The sequence below is a fragment of the Podarcis pityusensis genome (genome assembly GCF_964106645.2).
Source record: "Podarcis pityusensis genome assembly, chromosome: 15".
NCBI lineage: Eukaryota > Metazoa > Chordata > Lepidosauria > Squamata > Lacertidae > Podarcis > Podarcis pityusensis.
The window spans coordinates 21,046,068-21,065,127 of NC_138040.1; the positions used below are offsets into that span (position 1 = coordinate 21,046,068).

General features: G+C 46.4%; 2 protein-coding genes and 1 long non-coding RNA gene across 9 annotated transcripts in view; 2 read left to right on the forward strand and 1 right to left on the reverse strand.

Moving 5' to 3' along the window:
- The window catches only part of GLB1L2 (galactosidase beta 1 like 2), a 70,570-nt gene extending 66,185 nt beyond the window's left edge, over window positions 1-4,385 (forward strand). For both annotated transcript variants that reach the window (XM_080983468.1, XM_080983469.1), the window contains exons 19-20: window positions 1,065-1,181; window positions 2,314-4,385. In XM_080983468.1, coding sequence (XP_080839594.1) covers window positions 1,065-1,181; window positions 2,314-2,400 — 204 coding nt within the window. In that variant the 3' untranslated portion in view covers window positions 2,401-4,385. The remainder of the gene's footprint in view (window positions 1-1,064; window positions 1,182-2,313) is intronic.
- A 920-nt stretch (window positions 4,386-5,305) lies between these two features.
- B3GAT1 (beta-1,3-glucuronyltransferase 1) overlaps window positions 5,306-19,060 on the reverse strand; it is a 67,539-nt gene continuing 53,784 nt past the window's right edge. For 3 of the 6 annotated variants that reach the window (XM_080983660.1, XM_080983663.1, XM_080983658.1), the window contains 3 exons: window positions 12,531-12,827; window positions 10,340-10,461; window positions 5,306-9,878 (listed from right to left, as the gene is read on the reverse strand). In XM_080983660.1, coding sequence (XP_080839786.1) covers window positions 10,375-10,461; window positions 12,531-12,827 — 384 coding nt within the window. In that variant the 3' untranslated portion in view covers window positions 5,306-9,878; window positions 10,340-10,374. Of the gene's footprint in view, window positions 9,879-10,339; window positions 11,351-12,530; window positions 12,828-19,060 lie in introns of those variants that run through there. The other 3 variants (XM_080983659.1, XM_080983662.1, XM_080983661.1) reach the window with 3 other exon arrangements.
- Window positions 10,459-11,486, forward strand: LOC308464420. The gene is made up of 2 exons (XR_013980033.1): window positions 10,459-10,590; window positions 11,291-11,486. It is a non-coding gene; the product is annotated as an uncharacterized lncRNA (long non-coding RNA).

Here is a 19,060-nt window from a genome sequence, read left to right on the forward strand (position 1 = left end):
TTGTGATGCACATCCAAGCCATTGCTGTGCACTGATTAGAACATTATTAGCTGCAGCTGGTTGGATTGTACACCGTGAGCCTCATTCAGAGGAACAGACAACTGAATTTGTTGTGCATTCCACATGAAATCATCTTGTGAGACGTTCTCACCACCTTTTTTTGAGGGATGTGGGAGTGAGGTGCAGGGAGAAACTAGTACAGTAGTACCTCAGGTTAAGTACTTAATTCGTTCTGGAGGTCTGTTCTTAACCTGAAACTGTTCTTAACCTGAAGCACCACTTTAGCTAATGGGGCCTCCTGCTGCCGCCACGCCGCTGGAGCACAATTTCTGTTCTTGTCCTGAAGCAAAGTTCTTAACCTGAAGCACTATTTCTGGGTTGGTGGAGTCTGTAACCTGAAGCATATGTAACCTGAAGCATATGTAACCTGAGGTACCACTGTATTCACATTCTAAACTCCTTAAGTTGATATTTTTGCTCTACAGTATGCTTAACAGAAAATTGATCTAGGTTTGATTTGATGATAAATCTTCTAAAAGCTTCCACTTTTCTAGGACAGTTTCTGAAACATGTAAATGCATTTTTATTTATTCTTGCAGTGGGAATAGGAAAGTGTGGCACCAGTCATGCCCCAAGTGGTCTTGGTGCTTAGCTGAGTAGGCACCCTTATAACTATTTCCTTTTTCCTTTTTCACTTACTTACTGCATTAATATCCCACCTTTCTCTCATGGAGCTTAAGGTGGCATGCAGGACTCTCCCCATCCTCATTTACTACCCACAACAGCCCTGTGAGGTAGGTTAGGCTGAGAAGCAATGACTGGCCACCCAGTGAGCTTTGTGGCTTAGTGGGGATTTGAACCCTGGTCTCCCGGGTGCTAGTCTGATTCCCTAACCACTGCACCACATTGGCTCTTTTATGGCAGCATCAAGTTTGGAGAAGGAGGTGGTGAAAGTTTTCTGCCATTTCCCCATATTTGCCTAGGCCATCTGTAGAAATGTTAGCTGCATTCTAGAATGTCCACATATTCTGTTACTGCACTCCTGACCCATCTCTGTTTCCTAGGGTTGGAGCAAAGGTGTCGTCTTTGTCAATGGGCAGAACCTTGGTCGCTACTGGAAAATTGGTCCTCAAGGGACACTCTACCTCCCAGCCACATGGCTCCAGCAAGGGCACAATGAGGTGAGTTGCCCGACTGGTGCCCACAAAGCCTGTAATAACCTACCTTGGCAGATACCAGGGGTAGGTCAAACACCTTGCCCTCCAGATGATATTGGACTGCAGCTCATATCAGCCCTACCAAAATGGCTGATGGTCAGGTATCATGTATTTGTTTAGCAATATTTTGTATACCGCTTAATCGAAAAGTATCTCTAGTATAGAATATATTCATTAAAAACAGCAACGAAAGCAGGACTTTAAAACTCGTGGATATAGTCATAGTGATCAAAGTGCAGATAAAATAAAAACAGTTTTAAAGGGGAAGTGTGCATGATAAAAAACAGCTCCGAGTTAAGCTCACATTTTAAAAAATATATCTATGGCATGTGATTAGCATTTGCGCAAAAGGTTGATCCTTTGTTGCTGAAGCAGCAGAGGAGCATGGAAGGCTAGGAGTGGACTCTTAATTAGGGAAGAATTATGAACTCTCTTAGTTCATGTGGTTGTTTATGTTTTATGCTTCTGGGTGTAAATCTGAGAAATGTGCCCTATAACAAAAGGATGTGTGCGAACAACACAAAAGAAAGCTGGTTTCTTTTACTGCATTTATATCCCACACTCCCTGCAAGGAGCTCAAGGTGGTACACATGGTTCTCCCTCCTCCCTTATTTGTCCTCACATCAACCCTTTGAGGGAAGTTAAGCTGCAAGACTATGACTAAGGTCCCTCAGTGAGTTTAATGGTGGAGTGAAGTTTTGAACCCAGGTTTCAGAGCCTAGGCACCTGAATTAGATCTGCAGAAGTACTTTTTCCTTATGTGTGATCAATGCCGTAGAGAAGCCAATTACCTCCAGGTTCATTGCTTCCAGGGCATGCATAGAGTTTGCAAGGAATGATGGGAGGAGGAGAACGCTGGCCTGTCTACCCTTCACCATGACTTCACTGTCCCTGAGGAAAATGTGGGGAATGTGCTTGTGAAAGTTTAGAAGTACATGAACCACATGGAAGTATTCTAGCTCTTACTGATCCCAGCAGATACGCCTTTCATTTGTCAGATGCCAATGACAACAACTACTACTTTGTATGAATGCAGAGTCAAGAGTATTCCGTTACTTGTGTCAAACTGTTCCTTTTCTTTCCATTTCCTTCTCAGATCATTATTTTTGAAGAGCGTGCTGCAGGGCGAATCATCCAGTCCACGGACTTGCCTTTCCTCGGACGGAGCCAGTATGTGGGCTGAACCAGGACAGGGGGTGGGGGGCTTATCCCTGACTGCTTCACCCCCCACCCCAGCTGGTTCATTTGAGGGCATGCGTCTGAAATGGATTTGTGGGAGGGAGGCAGGGAGGGCTTGGATGCAGGGAAGGCTCCACTTCTTCCTCCAAATCCTTGTGAAAGGTGTGCCCCCCCCCCCGTCTCCATCGATGAATTTCCAGGGCGTGGGTGGAGTCTGGTTGCTGAATGCTCACACTGTCGATGAATTTAAAAGGCTGGCTTCAAACACTGGAAGCAGGGAGAAACTCCAACGTATCTAGGAGTCCTTCCCTAGAGGAGTTCAGCTCTGCTGCTGGTTCTCTTGCCCTGGCTGGAACAAAAAATGTGGAGAATCTCTCTGCGGGATCAGTGTGCAAGGCCCGTCAAGGATCCACTGGATTCAAGACGCTGATCCACAAACAATTCGGCTTGAGTTGGACATCTTTTTGTTCTCTTTGACACCTGCAAGTAGCCGACCTCTCCGCTCGTCTGCTGGGATTTTCAGACAATTGAAGACCTCCTTACTGTGAAGAAAAGGGAATCTTTTTATTACTATTCCATTTTTAGTCTCCCAGTGTGGTCGTTTGGCTGGGTAGGATGGCACTGTTCACAATTTTTGCATTAGTCTAAGAGTTCCAGCCAAGGCATCTTTTCTTGTTAACCCGAAAGGCACCCGACTAGTTGCTTTCAGTTTGGTCCTTTAAATGCCAGCCATGGGTGGGGAGTCCCGTGAAAGCCATATTGAAGTGGGTGAAGGTTCCACATTCGCAGCATGCCATGAACTTGCATGCTTTCAGTTGCAGTTCGAACAAGAGGGTGCCAAGAACTCTTGCCGCTGGGGACATGGAGCACCTAACACTATTGCTGTAACTCCAGGGGCCCCTGCCTAGGTGGATCCCTGCCATTGCACTGAGAACCTCCACAGCCCTGCGACAAATTCCTGCAGCCACTGACAAGCATGGATGTGGGGGGCTTTTCCCCATGCCCCCAGTTGCTGGCGTCCCTTAGAAACACAGCACCGAGTCATTGCCATGGGGCACCCCCCTCACAATGGTGAATGTAACGCAATTGGCAGATCTTGAAGAGCCCCAAAAGGAGACTGAGGAAAAGAGGAGGGGGATGTTTTAGCAAAGAGATGCACTCAGTAAAATCAAAGTCCACACATACAGTCTTGGGAACTAGTGCAGCGATCCTGTAGTTTTAGCATTCTGAGGGTGGGATTTATATCAACTGTTGCTCTCTCTTTAGGCGGCTGTGGGAAACTTTAAGAGCCCATCTACACACTTCACCAAACGGTGGTGGTGGAGACTGTACCACTTCAGAATTCAGGGGTCTGTGTGTGCGTGCCATATTTTTTGAACAATCTCCCTGCATGTGGTAAACATGGGCAGCTGGGAGTAGCTAGCTTAACCATTCTCTCTTTACCATATCGCAGACATTTGCCACGCAGGGAAGCCTTCTGAAATATCCACCACCACCACCCTAGACACAGGATGGAGTGGTGCAGCCTGGAATTATACTAACTTGGATGGTTGGGGAGAATCTGTGGTCCACCAGACATGGCTGGACTACAGTTCCCATCATCCCTTGCCACAGGGGCCGGTTGGGAGCTCAGCAACATGCAGAAGGCTGCAGCTTCCCCATCCCTGTTGCAGTGCAGAAGCTGCAAACAGGGCTGCTTTCTGCATAGTCCTCAGGGTTGTCTCCTGCATCATAAGAGTCAGAGCCTGTGTTTCTCTGCAACCAGAATACCTCTCTGGCTCCTGTTGGCACCAGTGTGCGGCTCTAGCAGCGCTGGACATCTGGAGAGTCAACTTGAAAGAGCGGATGCTTCATCTTTGCAGCACAGTGCCCCCCCTTTCTTTCCAGATGTTTAGCTTGAGAAGGCAATGCAAGGGAGAGGCGGACTGCATTTGCAGCCGGGACACCTGGCATTTTTGCATTTTGTAGCTGGAACACTGGCCTTAAAAAGGGAAGACTCTGAAAAGGTGTAATGCTTCATCCACACTCTTTTTTGGAGGCCTGCTTCTCTCCCCACCCTTTTCAAAAACCGCCCAAAAGCTTCTCAGTTTCATCTTTCATGGTTCATAATCAAACACTGCAGCAACCGCAACCAAGAACCCGTATTAGTGACCGTTTGGGGAGTATTCCCTTCTGCTCGGATGACATCTCTTGCTGGTAGCTTGCAACAGACTGCATTTTCCAAGCTGCCTCTCCCCTGCTCCAAATTGGAAAAAAAAGAGGAGGGAATTTGGCACCCAACCTCCCAGATGCTGCTTAAGAAAAAATGGGATTTGGCACCCGGTCTCCCAGCTGCTGGTTGGGTCAGGCCATTTCAGGAAGCCATTTAACCACAGCCCCCTGGCTCCGCTTCCCTTCCTAAGCATTGCCTCCCCAGCGACCGCAGGCGTGAGAGATTTCAAGGGGCTTCTGGGCTGTTAAAAACCATATTTAATTTTATTTAAGAAATTAAATACAGTTGGATTAAAATTTGAACAGACAGTGCAGCTGTAAAAAAAAAAGAAAAGAAAAAAGAAGAAGAACAAAACCAAACCCAGCATCCTCCATCTGGACCTCTTGCTGCTCACTCAAAGCACCAGCCACCATCCCAGCTCTCAGAGCCAACGTGCCCCTGTTTTTGCATCCGTGTCCAAGGCCCGAGCCCCCGCTGTCAACAAAGAGCAACTTTGCAAGAAACAAGCAAAAAGGATGGGAGTTCCTTGGGATGCATCCTGTTGATTCCTTTATTTATTTTCTCCATGATTTGCTGCAGCCTGGCAGGGTTATTGTTTTGCCGTAAATAAAACAGACACATGCAAATAGGAGAGGACAGCCATTGGAAACAACTCCTGCGTTGTAAAATCTAAAATCTGGTGGGTTTTTTTTAAAAAAAAAAATTAAGCAAAATGCCTCTCAATTCCTCCCCACCCACCTTTTGTAAGCTAGATCTGGGCTGTGTTTTAATTTTATGAAGGCTAGGGGCTCCTCGTCGCAGAGGGGAAGCCTACATGAGCTGGACGTTCAGATTTCGCAACTGTTGAGTTCTGGATTTTAGTAAAATAAAATTTTTTAAAAGGCAGAGTTTTTCATAGTTGGAAACAAAAGAGCCTTCTTGGTTTAAAGGCTTGTTTGTTGTTTCACCCCCCCCCCCCAGTTGATTGTTTTTGATAAATAGTGCCATAAATGGAAAAAAACACCCTAAACTTGCCTTTTCGTTTATTATTATTTTAAATATAAGGAACTGTATAGAGATCTGTCATTAGTCCAAAGAGCAGTTTGATTCCACATTGTCTATGCATCTTAGCTAATTAGGGTTAAGGGTTTTAAAAAGTGCATTTTCCTGTACAGTGTTATTTTCCTTTAGGTGGCAGAGATACCATTGTGCTTTTGAAATAGATCAAATACCATCACAAAATATCATTTTGATATTTTTTTTTTAAAAAAGGAAAGTGAAGAGACAGCGAGGGCACCTTGTATGTGAATGTATTTATGAAGAAAATTGGAAGGGGCAGGCAGAATGGGTGGATCTTTCTTTGGTCTTTTACATTTTCAGGGGATTAACACAGTCTGTATCCACAGGGCAATGCATTTCAGCCACAGATAACTTTCCATACAGCCCCTCCTACTCTCATCACCCAACTCTTCCCCACCCCATAGTATGGATGGCTATTTGACCATCCATAAATAGGGCTACACCGAGTCATGGGAATCTGCCTCTGTAATTCAGGAAGTGGAACTCTTAGCACCAATACGAACTGCCTGTAGACCATTTGGTCAAGTTGTTCCTGGACTGTGCCACTTTAGAAAGCAGGTGCAGAAATCTGGTTGTCGTTCCCACATAACAGCCATACAGATATTCCCCAAATACACTCCATGTAGAAAATCAGATGTTCAGGAAGAAGCCAGTTTTCTTTGCGCAGGGGTTTTGTGTGTGTTTGGTGGCTGAGCCCTACCTCATTTTCAATTTGACATGGTCTATAGTCCAGGGCCATGGGCTCTGCTGTGTTTGGAGTCCAGCACTCGCTGCTGATCTTTGGCCAATGCAGGAGCAATGTTGAACTGGCTTCATCTGAGCAGATTCAAAGAGAGGCATAGTCAGAGGATAAACGTGTTGTGTTCCCCCCACTTTTTATGACTTGTTTCTCTCGAAAAGCAATAGTTGCACATAAGTAAAAACTTGCATTTTATTTGCTCCCCAAATCAGCCCACCACCCCAGTGCAGATCAGAACACCCCTGACTTGTCAGTACATTTCCATGATTCTTGATTCACTCTGACCTTGTGACACTGGCTCCAACAGGCAGAATAAAGAGACCCAAGGAACAAAAAAACCTGCCACTCATTTCTCACATTAATTGTTTGAGGATTCTGCTGGCCTTTGCGGCATGAAATTTAGAAACAAATTAAGAAAGGTAATTGTTTTTCGGTAGACCAACCAGCTGATCTGTCTTAAAAATAAAGCGCCGTACTTCTAACTCTCATTGTATGAGATAGGCAAAGGAACACCTATCTCCACTGAGATTTGGCCAACTTTCCTTCATATAAGGGCCACACAGAAATGTATCCTGCTTAAGCAAAAGCAAGACTGTGCTGCAAAAATGCCCATTTTTGAACAATGGTAACAAGTACGTTTTGAAATGGAGTGGTCTACATTAGTGCCACAGGGCACCACAGTCTGATGTTTGTTCTTGCCTATTTCCAGAGCATTTAAAAAATGCTTTGATCTATGGAACTCTGTACTGTAGCACTTCAGTATAGAGGTATGTTGGTATGGTTGAGCAGTCCTCTACATAATACTGTCCCTGCATGTAGGACATTAAACACATGAGATAAAAATTCAGTGTTGCCGACTCCCCAATGTGCCAGCTTGCCAAATGCAGGGAGGTTTTTGTTTTGTATTGTTTTGTTTAGGGTCCCACACCTCTAAATCTGAAGTGGTACAGACCTAAGTTGGCTTGCCTTGAAAGGTGTTTGCACCAATCCTCCACCACAAAACATGCATATTTGCATTGAAGTTGTCAGGATTAACAAACTAAATATTTGCCATTGGCCTGTGTCTTCCTGGCCCTCATTTGCCTTTTGACTTGATGACCAACATATATAGGCCAGAAATCCAGCGGCAAGTTGGTCCAAAGGGTTATGTGATCATTGTGCAATGCCCAGAACATAAATACAGGTTTCCTTTTGTCTAATCAAATGAGGGGTGAGCTGAAATAGCTTCCCCAATCTGCCACCCCTGTTCACAAGGTCAGCCAGTTCAGTGGTTTTCAAAGCATCACACATGGCTTTGAGCAGCATTGACGGATGCCCATTGAGACAGGGAGAACAGCAGGGAGGCCAGCAATAAGTGGAGCCAGAGTCATTGTCAGGCAGAGCCCTCCCCCCTTCGGCTGCCTATGGGCAGACATGTTGGTAGGACAGTGACTCATTTCTCCAAATGGAGTAGCTTCAACTTCACAAAGTTGGAAAACAGACTGGAGGATGCACCCAAAATCAGTGCCATTATGTTCTGAAGACCCTTGGCAAGAAACTAGTGATATGAAGAAACCTCCTCCATTTTTCTCTCTACACCCTAGAAAGTTACAAGCAGGATCAAAACTATTTTCAGCCCATTGCTGGGAAATATCTTCTACTGTACGGTTTGTTGCTGGGGACGTGGTGGTGGTGATCAGCTCACAAGCCTTATCCTAACCCGCTTGAGGTTGACACGAATATGGGGAAAACCTGATGCCTTGAGTGATGTGTGCAGTGAGATAGACCCAGCTTAGAAGGGTCAGGCAAATGATCCGCAAAGGAAGTCTGTCAGAGATGCCTTGATCTAGGTCAGTGGTTTCCAATTAGGGGCTCAGGGGTCCATGGAACGCACCCAGGGGGTCCGTGGCCGCGGCCTCATCCCTTGCCCCCCTCAACTAAATTTATGTTGTTTTTGCATGGCAATACCACAAATTTTATGGTCTGTTTTAGAGCCATGGGATTTTTCAATATATTGGCCAAAATCCATTTTGAAATAACACCGCGGTAACAATTTTTGCCCGGAAATATGCAGGAATATATCACTCCTCGCGTTAGGGAGAGCAGGGCAACCAACTTCAAAGCACTGCCAATATCGCACAATGATCTCAGCTGATAACACTGCTGATCTGAGCTGCCTTCCCTCACACTGAGGGAAAACGGGGCAGTGGATTGCGAGGCGCTGTTTTCCCCATATGTTTACTCACCCTCCCTTCAAGGCACCGTGGCACTACCTTCCCCTGGCAATTAGGTGGAGCAGCTTTTCTCAGTCAGCAGGAAAACAGCAGCAGCCACAGTGGATGTGCATCTTCGCTGGTGCCACTGCTGGTGCCACCCCCATCCTCAATCCCTCCCCCCAAGCCATGTGGTAGAGGTGACTCTGCTTCCTCCCCCCCCATCTGATCTCTGTGACTGCTCCTTCCCTCATCCCCATGCCTGATCTCCAATTTCAGATATCATGATATATCAGAATATTGCAATGCTTAGCTGCTGATATATTACAACGTTGAAAAACAGATATCTCTTAGCTCTAGCGTGTTTCTTAGTATAACTAAAATCCTCTGCACATTTTGTTCAAGAAATTGCTTTGGAGAAGTAACTACCACAGAGTTATCAAAATTTTCAAAAGTAGGGGGTCCATGGCTTGGCTTTTGAAAAATAAGGGGTCCTCAGTAATTAGCTAATTGGGAAGCACTGATCTAGGTTGTGTAGCATTAGCCAGGACCGGGGGCGGGGGGCGAGGACACAACCTCTTCAGTCCTCTTGGAGCAGGGGAGAGAGGTACGAATTGCAGGAAAGGGGCCCAGATGGTTATTTGCTAGTTTAAAATTAGCATTCTTTTTTTCTACTTCCCTTTTCCCCACATCATGGCCAAACGCTGCCATCTTTTACAGAATAATAAATATAATTTAAGAGCAAAGGTGCCACTGCCAAAGGCAGTGTTCCTCTCAAAGTAGAGATCTGTTTTCCCTGGTTGTGCCCAAGTATGTAGTTCATGCCTGCTAGGATGGGGACGGGAGAGAGGAATCCATCAAGGGTGAAAATGGCAACCATTGTCCTTATCAATATCCGTTGGAAGTCCACCCATTGGTCTGATCCTTGACTCCTGAAGGGAGCTTCCCGGGCAGGCATTCTTTTGCCTTCATCGTCCTTGCCTTCCATCCGCACAACCTGCGAGGCTCTGCACTTTGGACCAAAAGTGATGCCAACTCCATGACTTCTGTGCTTTTTCTTTAAAACAAAAAAACAAAAACAAAACTGGTTTGTCTCCAGAGGGTCAGTTGTGTTGTTTTCCTTCTTCATTCAAGAGTCTATGAGGAAGTTCAGGTAAGTCTGAGCAGTTTCGGTCAGTTTGAGAGTAACTGAGCTGAATAGCCAGTCTATTCGACATATCCAGGCTGTTCTTGGAGGCTGGCTGGCTGGCTGGCTCAGGGACTTCGCGAGAGGGAAGAGGCTGCAGATTAAAACATCAGCTTGAATGTCACAGATTTGCCTCTCAAGGGCAGGATGCTGTTCTTTTGCTTCTGACCAAACCTTATATTTAAGTATTATTTTATCAAGTCTTTGGCTAGAATGACACCTCAACCGAACCTTGATGTTTCTAAATGAAAATGGGAGCTTTTTGCCATATTCTAACAATTCGTACCACCATAATGCCACAATGCTATGCATTTCCTTCCCCGCCCTCACCAACCAGCAAATGGGAAAACACATCACTGTGGCCGAATGACACCATATATATATTTATGTTTTTAAAAATGTGTACCCTGCTTTCCCCCATGTGTCTCAAAGCAGCTTGCAGGGTGAAAAACACACCTTTTTAAAACTAAGTTGTGCTAAACATTACAAAGGAGATGGTGAAACTGAGACCCACAGCTAATGGTTTGTGAATGTAGGAATTCTAAAAAATGATACCTGCTATTTGTTTTCTCTCTTTTTGCAACACAATGTCAGATTTCCACGTTTGGATCTGTGAAGCCTTTTTTCCCCTCGTTCACCAGCACGGGTTTCTCCGTCCTTGTGTGCCAGACAAGGATCTGCATGAGAAGAAGGGAGGAAAGAAGTTAGATCTCTATCACCTGAACATTATCAAACCAGCAGCACAACTAACCAAATCCCCCAGATGCTAAGTCTCAAATTCCACAAGTCTCAAAACCTTGGAGTAGGTTGGTGAAAAGCCTTATGGGTTTTTTTCCCCTCCTTCCTCTTCTGTTTCTTGTGAGCCAATAAGACAGGGAAATGGAGCGTGGGCAGAAATGACCCATTTTATGGCATCGTGTTTCAGGGCAATAACCCCATCCTTCAGCACACTTGCTGACTGACCTGTGCACTTGTCTTATCAACAGTCACAATCCTTGGGCTTATCCATCTTTTTGCCAGCCCTTACATTTTCCTGTGACGTATGATTTGCTGTAGAGACACCAGCTACATTTTCAGTGGAGGTATGAGAAAATTCCCTCCTTGAACCCATTCCCATGTAAGCTTGCCCAAAGGCTAGGCAAGATCTGTGCAACTGGTGACCCAATGAGCCAGATGTACTGCTAGCCATTATTTGGGGCCTTGACAGATGCTTGGCAAATTGCTCTCCCCTTGTTTTCTCAGTTCCAGATGTGGAGCAAAAAAGGGGGGGAGTCTCTGAGGGCTGAACTGAGTAACTGAGCCACCAGCTGCCTATCTCTCCTGTACCTGAATCACTTGTACAATCTGACAGATCAAGTTGACTTGATCCATCTCTAGTGGAGTTTTAATTGTGCTCAGACCTGCTGGTCTCTAGCATTAGATGCCGTCACTCCAAGTGCAAGATCTGTTGAACCCATTATTGTATTCAAGTTACCAGATTGAGACTCACAGTCATCTCTCCACCAGATTGCTGCTTCTGAGCTGCTAAGATTGTCCGTGTTCTGCAGTGCAGACCAGCCCAGTTACCTGTGTCCAAGTAATGGTTGAGAAAATTGGTGCAAGTTTCCCTAAAGTGGCAGACTTATCAACAAGATCTGCTCCAGAAACAAGAGTTTGGTTGGCAGTGTGTCTATGGTTAAAAATAAAATGGACTCCTCTCATAGTCTCTTCCGGAAATGAATTGGAATGTTGCACACACAGGGAGGAATGTATTTCTGTATTATTTCTCTCTCTCATATAGCAGGAGCGGGAACCTCTGGCCTGGGGGCAGAATGCGGCCCTCCAGGTCCCTTTGCTTGGCTCTCTAAACTCTTCCACAGGCTGAAAAGGATTTGTCGCCCCCTCTTGTACATCATGCTGGCTGCAGGTGTATGAGCAGCGGATGCCAGGTACCAAATGTTGCTTTCTGCCAAGCAGGAGCGTAACCTCCCTGGGCTCCATTCTCAAACTCGGCAAACTCCCTCCCTAAGCAAAGGTCTGTGCCCAGTGACTCCTTTGTTTACAGGTTCCTTCTCCCCCTGCTCTTTCTGTCTGTTGCCACCAGCGTGGCCCTTTGGAGAGAAACCCTCCCGTTCCCCTTCAGCTCTTCCTCTTGACGCTCCTCACCTCGTCCTGTTGCCATGACAATGAACTGCATGTTCAATCGATCCCGTTTTATGCTCAAAGCTGTAAGCTCCTTTTACTGCCTGGCAAGAAAGATGGCCTGGCTGTCTGGAAACGGGAGTCAGGGCTGCTTATGGAAGATGAAAGGATTTCTGCTGGCTTGTGGGGCAGACCCTCCTCCTTCCCCCTTTCCCAACTTTTGATACAGGGTCCCCCCCCCCCATCTCAATTAAAATGGAAGGAGCACTTTGCTCTACAAGAGAGGTGTTCTCAACTGGCCTGTGGAACAGAAGGCAGGCCTCCCTCCTGCCAGTCACATACACTGTGGTTCATAAACATGGGTTTTTGCCCTTGTCTTATGGCTTAGGCCCAGCCTCAGGCTGTGGTGCAAACTGCAAAAAGATAATTTTTTTGGTTTGTTTTTGGCCTTTGGGAGCACATGAAAGCAAATCAGCGGTCCCCCAAACCAGAGGTGAAGAGCCACCTGTGGAAGTCCGCCAAAATAGAAGCACAAGGCTGGGGTAGTTTGCTTCCTCCAGAGGAGACCTTGGGTAAAGAAGCCCCAACAGTTCTGGACGTAGAACATCTGGAAGGAAGATGGTACCTTAGTGCAATTGGCAGCTTTTGGCTCGAGGTCGTTCAGAGTCACCAGCTCCCGGAGCAAGCTACTCTCTTGGTATCCGCCCTTCACTCCTCGCAGTTTGAAGTAAGCCTGAGGTCGCTGGAGGATGAGCCTGAGGTTCACAGCAAAGCCTGCCATGTCAATGGCGAAAGGCCGGTGAGGGTCAAATACTGTCTTCCACCCGTAGACCTTTCCGGCAGCATTCACTTTGGGCGACTCGTAGCGCAAGCCGCCCACAAAGGCCACCGGCCAGACTGACACTTTCCTGGTAGTCCGCATCTGGAAACGAGGAAAGAGAGAGAGAAAGAGTAGGCAATGAAAGAAAGGGTCTATTCAGTCTTCTGTATGAAGTTGTACAGTTGGCTCTATCATCTCAGGTCTTTACCACCTCATTCCCACTGCATTTTTCTGCTGGTGCAGAACAGGTCATAAAACAGATGAAATGTCGGTGGATGTTTACATCTTACTTAATCACCAAAATCCCTGCATTTGAAAAGCTAGCACACAAGGGAGAAAACTTTTCCCTGATGGGCTAGTTGTCTGAACGGAGGGGAGGATTGTTGTTTGTTGTTGTTTTAAAAAAGCAAGATGTACCATTCAGACACACACAGCCAGAAGTGGCAGAGGCCCACTACGAATGTACCACACAATAATCGAAATGTGTCACGTCTGCTGATTCTCTTTATGGACACGCCTTATCAAGTTGCCCCAAGTCTTGATGTGGGAAAGCAAAGGTTTAATCCCCAGCATCTCTGAATAGGGCCGGGAAAGAATCCTGTTTGAATCCCTGAGCAGCTACTGCCATTCAGTATAGACAGAACTGAGCTAGAATGACCAATGATCTGGTCCAGTAGAATGCAGATTCCTATGATGGGTAGGGCAGTAACTCAACGACAGGCCATCTGCTTTGCATGCAGAAGGTCCCAGGTTCACTCCCTGGCATCTCCTGGTGGGGCTGAGAGATTCCACCTGCCTGAAATCCTGGGAAACCACTGCCAATCAGTGCAGAGGATACTGAGCTCAATGGACCAGGGGTCAGACTCAGCATAAGGCAACTTCCTATGTCCCTAAGTGACATGAAAACTGTTCCCAGTGGGGGAGGGCAGGGCATTTGCATGAAGTTGTAGCACTTCAGATTCCCCAAAGAGCTTCTGCAGAATTCTCCTCAGCTTCTAAAAACGGCTCGCTCTTCCTTCTTCCGCACCAGAGGGCCACAGGTGGGAGCTGTCTCTCCGCCGAAGCTGTGGCTGCTCGCTTAACTTGCTTGGTGCTCCACGAGGCTCCGTCTCCCCGATCTTTCATCAAGTCTCTCGTCACTGCTAATTACAGCAAGAGAGCCCGGAGGAGTCCAAGGCACTTAGCCTCTTGCATTATACACTTGCTAAGAACTCAAGCCACCCACGGGGCCAGCAGAAGAGAGAGACACCAATAAAAGGTTTGCTCTGCAGCAAGCCCCGCTGGCTTCCAGTCTGTCTCCCCCAGCCGCCTGCCCCCCCATGCAGGAAAGGGAGACGGAGATGCCACAAAACACAGCCACCTGCTTTTGCAGAGGGTCTGCAAAATGGCTTTCCTCATACACGAGCCTCTGTTGACAGCAACAGCAAAAACAGAAGCAACGCCTGAGAAACATCCTGCAAAAAATAAAATAAAATAAGGGGGAGGGGAGTTCCGTATTACATGTGCAGCTTCTAAACTGCATCCACTGTGTACTGAATTATATTTCCCCTCCTGGGTGTGTCCACATTCAGTGCCCACTTTCTGTCATTCCCCTTCAACAGCTTTCACCAACCTGCTGCCCCCAAAATGTTGCTTAAGGATGACGCCCATCAGCTGTTTGCTTCAAATCTGCGCTCTTCCAAGTCTGCTGTTACCCTGAGCTCTCCCAAAATAATTCCGGCTTTCTGATGCCTTCCTTAGACAACCTGCTTGTCCAATATTTCATCCAGGTTTGCTTATACAAAGCTAACACGGAAATCAGACAATAGCCAGTCTTTATTTTTTGTGTGCAGGGTGGTTAGAGGACAACAAGCATTTATCCTGATTTGCTTGCAGGATGTTCATAGTCTTTCCACTAATCATCCATTTGCCCCATATGTTTCAGTGCATTTCCTCACCACAAAAAATAACAATAATTTAAGAGTATTTTATTTGTGTAAATCTAAATTTATGGTATGTTTTTGAGTTCCTCCTGCAAAATATATAACAGTTGGGATGCACCCTCTTAAAGGCATTCCTATTCCCCCAGTTATATGGTCATCCAGAGTCCTCCTCAAAATAGACCTTGTCCATGGCTCATTGGGCTTCAAGTTGGTCCACGCGTGCCACAAATTAAGATGGGAGACTCTGGGGCCAGGGGCCAGGTGGGAGATGAAGGACTGTGTGGCATCTTCAGGAGGTAGGCAGGTGGTGGGTATCACTTGCCCTGTGACCTTTAAGGTAAAGGAACCCCTGACCATTAGGTCCAGTCATGGCCGACTCTGGGGTTGCAGCGCTCATCTTGCTTTATTGGCCGAGGGAGCCGGCATACAGCTTCTGAGTCATGTGGCCAGCATGACTAAGCCACCTCTGGTGAACCAGAGCAGTGCATGGAAACGGCGTTTACCTTCCCGCCAAAGTGGTACCTATTTATCTACTTGCACTTGACGTGCTTTTGAACTGCTAGGTTGACAGGAGCAGGGACCAAGCAACGGGAGCTCACCCCATTGCGGTGATTCGAACCGCCAACCTTCTGAATGGCAAGTCCTAGGCTCTGTGGTTTAATCCACAGCGCCACCCACATCCCTAGTGCCACCTGCATCCCTGTGACCTTTAGGTAAACACAAAACCAATTCCCTGCAAGCAGCAAGTTGCTCTGTCCTAGCTCCTTGCTGTCCTACAGTCTACATAGAAGGTTGTTTTTTTTTTTAAGTGCAAAATGAGCATTCAGGGATGGTACATCTGATCTGCTGTTTGAAGATCTGTGGCACCGTCTGCTCTACCACCCCAGGACTCTTGTCATCTTGTTCCCACGTCTCTCAGTGCATCATAAAGTCATACATTTTTAGTACTTGTTCCCCTACTGAAACAAAAGCTAAGTAAATGAAACTGATTTTACTTTTCTTTGATCTTTTCATTTTTTTTGCATGCACACCTCACTTCTTTTGTCTACACCCACCCTCACCCCCATCCACCAAGACTGTCTAAAATTAGATGACAAAGTCCCTGGAGAAAGGACATATGCGTTGTTTATGCTACTATGAGCATTATGGGTACAGATGGTGCTAGATAAATTATAAAGTGCTGGATAAACAATAGTAAAATAACCCCAAAAGACTGAAGAGAGACAAAGGAATCTAGGGTTGCCTTTCGAATGAATAATTGGTGAATCTAGAAGTGCAAGAGCTTATCATGACTGCCCCCATGGCCTCTGCCCCAAGGAGGGTCCAAAAGTATAGGAAGCACTTGCACAAACGCTAGAGAACAAAAAATGCAAAATATTAGGAGCAGCATGGTTGCAATCCTGTGTGTTCTTGGGAGAAATCTTTGAACTCACAGGTGCCTGATGTTGACTGTTCACCTTGTAAAACACACTCAGCCCCAGCAAAAGATCTTCAGCCAACTGGGATGCAACTGTTAGCTTTTAATTAAGAATGCAAACAATATTGCATAGATGTGTTGCTGTTTAGAGGGCTAGCATGGCACAAGGATGCCAATGAAGGAAAGGAAAGATTCTCTTCCTCATTCTCTGACTTCCTCGCTTATGCTAATCCATCACAAACAAAGCTGGAAACTCCATTGTTGGCCCATTCTTTTGCTGTGGCAAGGAAGGTGGTGGTAGGTAGCCTGAAGCGCCTGAAGATGACATCATAGCCCCTGCTCTGTACAAGTCCCAGAGCTGTGCTCCCTTTGTGTTTCCGCTCCACTCTACCACTGGGCCTGCCATTCCACATTGTAGCCTGTGCCTGTGGATCACCTGGTGCCCTTTAATATTTGACCAGGGAAACAACAGGGGAAGAAGGGTCAAAGCTCTATGACAGAAGGCATGATTTGCCTGCAGAAAGTCCATGCCCTCCAAGTGTCCCATTTTAAGTGGGACAGCCCAGGTGGTCAGAAGCCACCCCAGCTTCTGATCCCAAACCAGGACATCCCGTTTTGGCTCCCGTGCTCTGGTCACACAAGTCAGTTGTCTCACACCAGAGCGCAGCACCAAAGCTTACCTTGACCCTGCCATTCTTCTTCCTCCTTTTGTCATGGCACTTTGGGAAGCTGGCTTCCAGAAGTACAGTGGTACCTCGGGTTACATACGCTTCAGGTTACAGACTCCGCTAACCCAGAAACAGTACCTCGGGTTAAGAACTTTGCTTCAGGATGAGAACAGAAATCGTGCTCCGGCGGCGCAGCAGCAGCAGGAGGCCCCATTAGCTAAAGTGGTGCTTCAGGTTAAGAAAAGTTTCAGGTTAAGTACGGACCTCTGGAACGAATTAAGTACTTAACCCGAGGTACCACTGTACATCTGCGGTGCTGGCAAAAGAGGAGGGGGCAGAGGCCACCCCAGCTGTGCTGGCTGGTGCAGCATCTCTTGATACCACATGGGCAAGTATTGCCTTATCCTATTATTTCACAGTGCCCACCTCTGAGCAAGAAATATTTGAAACCTGGTAAGATGGATGGGCCTCACCCTGAGCACAAGAACACGGGAAGAGCCAGTAGCCTATCTAGTGCAGCATCCTGTTCTCACAGTGGCCAACCAGCACTGTTTCATGGGAAACCCTCAAGCAGGATCTGAGCACAAGAGCACCTTTGCCTTGTGTGGTTCAGAAGCACCACTGCCTATGACTGTGGAGGCAGAACGTAGTTATCATGGCTAGTAGACATGGATATCCCCATCTTCCATGAATCTGTTCAATCCTCTTTTAAAGTCATGCACGTTCGTGACCATCCCTGCCTCCTGTGGATTTGAGTTCCATAGTGTAACTAAGCACTGCATGAAGAACTGCTTTCCTTTATATGTCCTGAATCTTCCTAGATTCAGCTTCAATGGATGCCCACAAATTCTAGTGTTATGAGAGACGGAGAAAAACTTTTCTCTATCCACTTTCTCTGTGTCATGCATATTTGTATACAGTGGTACCTCGGGTTACATACGCTTCAGGTTACATACGCTTCAGGTTACAGACTCCGCTAAACCAGAAATAATACCTCGGGTTAAGAACTTTGCTTCAGGATGAGAACAGAAATCGTGCTCCGGCGGTGCGGCAGCAGCAGGGGGCCCCATTAACTAAAATGGTGCTTCAGGTTAAGAACAGTTTCAGGTTAAGAACGGACCTCTGGTTCAGAACAGAGTTCTGAACTCGAAGCATGGGTACCCCCAACAAAAATTTAAAATTCGGCAAAATATTTGGATTTTTATGATATGTATTGGTATAATTCGGAGTAATTAATGTGATATGATTGGATTGTTAAATGGAAAACTAATAAAAATTATTTTTAAAAAAGAACAGACCTCTGGAACGAATTAAATACGTAACCAGAGGTACCACTGTACACTTCTGTCATCTCATGTTTTATTCGCCTTTTCTCAGAAGTCCCAAATGCTGAAGCCTTTCCTCATAGGAGCATCTCCTCACCCCCTCAATCATTGAAATTGCCCTTTCCTGAACCTTTTCCAACTCTACAATAACCTTTTCAAAGTGAGGCAACCAGAACTACACACAGTATTCCAAATGCGGTCGCATCATAGATTTGTATAATGACATTTTTCTATTGGCAGCTTTATTTTCAATTCCTTTCCTAATGATCCCTACCATGGAATTTTTTGCCAATGGCCATTGCACACTGGGGCGACATCTTCATCAAGCTATTTGCTATGACCACAAGGTCTCGCTCGTGGTCAGTCATTGACAGTTCAGACCCCGTGAACATATATGTGGAATTAAGAATTTTTATGCCGATATGCATCGCTTTACACTGCATTTGCCATGTTAATGCCTATTCCCTCCTTTCGGAGAGGTCCTGTTAGAGCTCTTCGCAATCTCTTATTGCTCAAATGACCCTGGACAATTTAGCAACATCAGCAAACTTGCCCTGATGGATGCCCCAAGCCCACAGACAGCAGCCTCAAGGTTCCTGACAGGCAGTGGGTGCAGAAAGGAATGTGGGGGCAGAAGAAATCACCAAATAAAAATGCTCACCAGAGAGAAAACAATGGAGAAGAATGAGAGAGCTGTAGCATCCATGCCACACAATTATAGCTAGAAGAGAAGGGGGGCAGAGGCTGGAGAAAGGGGGGGGGGTCAGCTGGATGGGACATTGCTGCAGCAGCCTGAAGGAACTCCATCTGCCTTGGGCTTGCCCATAGAAAGCAAGCCTAGAGAGACTAGGGCAGGCATAGGCAAACTTGGCCCTTCAGATGTTTTGGGACTACAAATCCCATCATTCCTAGCTAACAGGACCAGTGGTCAGGGATTACGGGAGTTGTAGTCCCAAAACATCTGGAGGGTCAAGTTTGCCTATGCCTGGACTAGGGGGAGGTC